The sequence below is a fragment of the Trypanosoma conorhini genome (assembly GCF_003719485.1).
Source record: "Trypanosoma conorhini strain 025E chromosome Unknown Tco_14.4_contig_00220, whole genome shotgun sequence".
In the NCBI taxonomy this organism is placed as follows: domain Eukaryota; phylum Euglenozoa; class Kinetoplastea; order Trypanosomatida; family Trypanosomatidae; genus Trypanosoma; species Trypanosoma conorhini.
Window position 1 is genome coordinate 1 of NW_021704298.1, and position 1,120 is coordinate 1,120.

Genomic DNA, 1,120 nt, shown 5'->3' on the forward strand with positions numbered 1-1,120 from the left:
CATTTTCATCAGAGCGCCGTGGAGGTGACCAAACACGGCGCACAGGCTCCTCGGCCGCACTGCGGGCAACAAAGAGAGAGGGAGGGAGGGCGGTGCTCAGAGAAACGACAGTTCATATGAAACGGGTGTGTGCTTCACGGTGTGATGTCAGTGGCAGCGAAAAAGTGCATTTTCATCAGAGCGCCGTGGAGGTGACCATTGTTTTGTGTTCCTTCGCGGTTCTATTGCCCGTGGCATTAACAAATTAATGGAATAAAATCAACATATTTGAATTTCATGTGGAAATCACCGCAGGCACAAACAAGTTCCAGGAAGTGAAAAAAGTAGGATGGGAAATAACTGTCCCTCACAAGCGTCTGTGTTCCTCAGGGTGTCCATTTCATTGCTGAGACTTCGGTTCTGGCGGGGCGGGGTTCGCACTATTTTCGCGATGCAGCCGGAGTGCGTGCGCACGGCCGTACTCCGAAATCACCTCGGACTTTCCGCAGTACGACACCTGCAGCGGCTTCTCGCGCTCCATGTTATAGCGGTTGTGAAGAGCCATGATCGCACAGTCTGCCTCCACCGTCGAACCGAACTCCACAAATGCACTGCCCTTGCTACGACTGGTCGCTCTATCGCGGAGTATATTTACGTGAAGCACTTGCCCGTAGAAGTCGAAAAGGGCGCAGACGTCCTCTTCAGTTGCCTCAAAGTTCAGCTGCCCCACAAACAGACGCGCCCTTCCCACCACCATTGGTACTATAAAAAACCACACTAGTGGTCTTTTTCCTGCTCCGTGTCAACTCACCTTGTGGCAAACGCCGCTTGGTATGTCTCAAAAAAAAAAAAAGGAACTTAAAAAAGGAGAAGACGAGCATTTCGACCTAATACAGAAAGTAAAAACAAAAAGTTTCACCATAAGTCCGCACATAAGCTACCCGAGCTAACGCAGCGCACAGGCTCCTCGGCCGCACTGCGGGCAACAAAGAGAGAGGGAGGGAGGGCGGTGCTCAGAGAAACGACAGTTCATATGAAACGGGTGTGTGCTTCACGGTGTGATGTCAGTGGCAGCGAAAAAGTGCATTTTCATCAGAGCGCCGTGGAGGTGAACAAACACGGCGCACAGGCTCCTCGGCCG

At 52.0% G+C, this 1,120-nt stretch overlaps 2 protein-coding genes across 2 annotated transcripts in view; both read right to left on the reverse strand.

Moving 5' to 3' along the window:
- Window positions 1–379: 379 nt before the first annotated feature.
- Window positions 380–736, reverse strand: Tco025E_04355 (RNA-binding protein; the record flags this gene model as incomplete). The annotated part of the gene is made up of 1 exon (XM_029371266.1): window positions 380–736. One exon carries the CDS (start codon window positions 734–736, stop codon window positions 380–382), a length of 357 nt encoding a protein of 118 aa, XP_029228744.1.
- Window positions 737–1,030: 294 nt separating this feature from the next.
- Window positions 1,031–1,120, reverse strand: part of Tco025E_04356 (RNA-binding protein) — a gene marked incomplete at both ends in the record, with an annotated part of 309 nt that continues 219 nt past the window's right edge. The window contains one exon of the mRNA XM_029371267.1: window positions 1,031–1,120. This exon is cut by the window's right edge and continues 219 nt beyond it. Coding sequence (XP_029228745.1) covers window positions 1,031–1,120 — 90 coding nt within the window.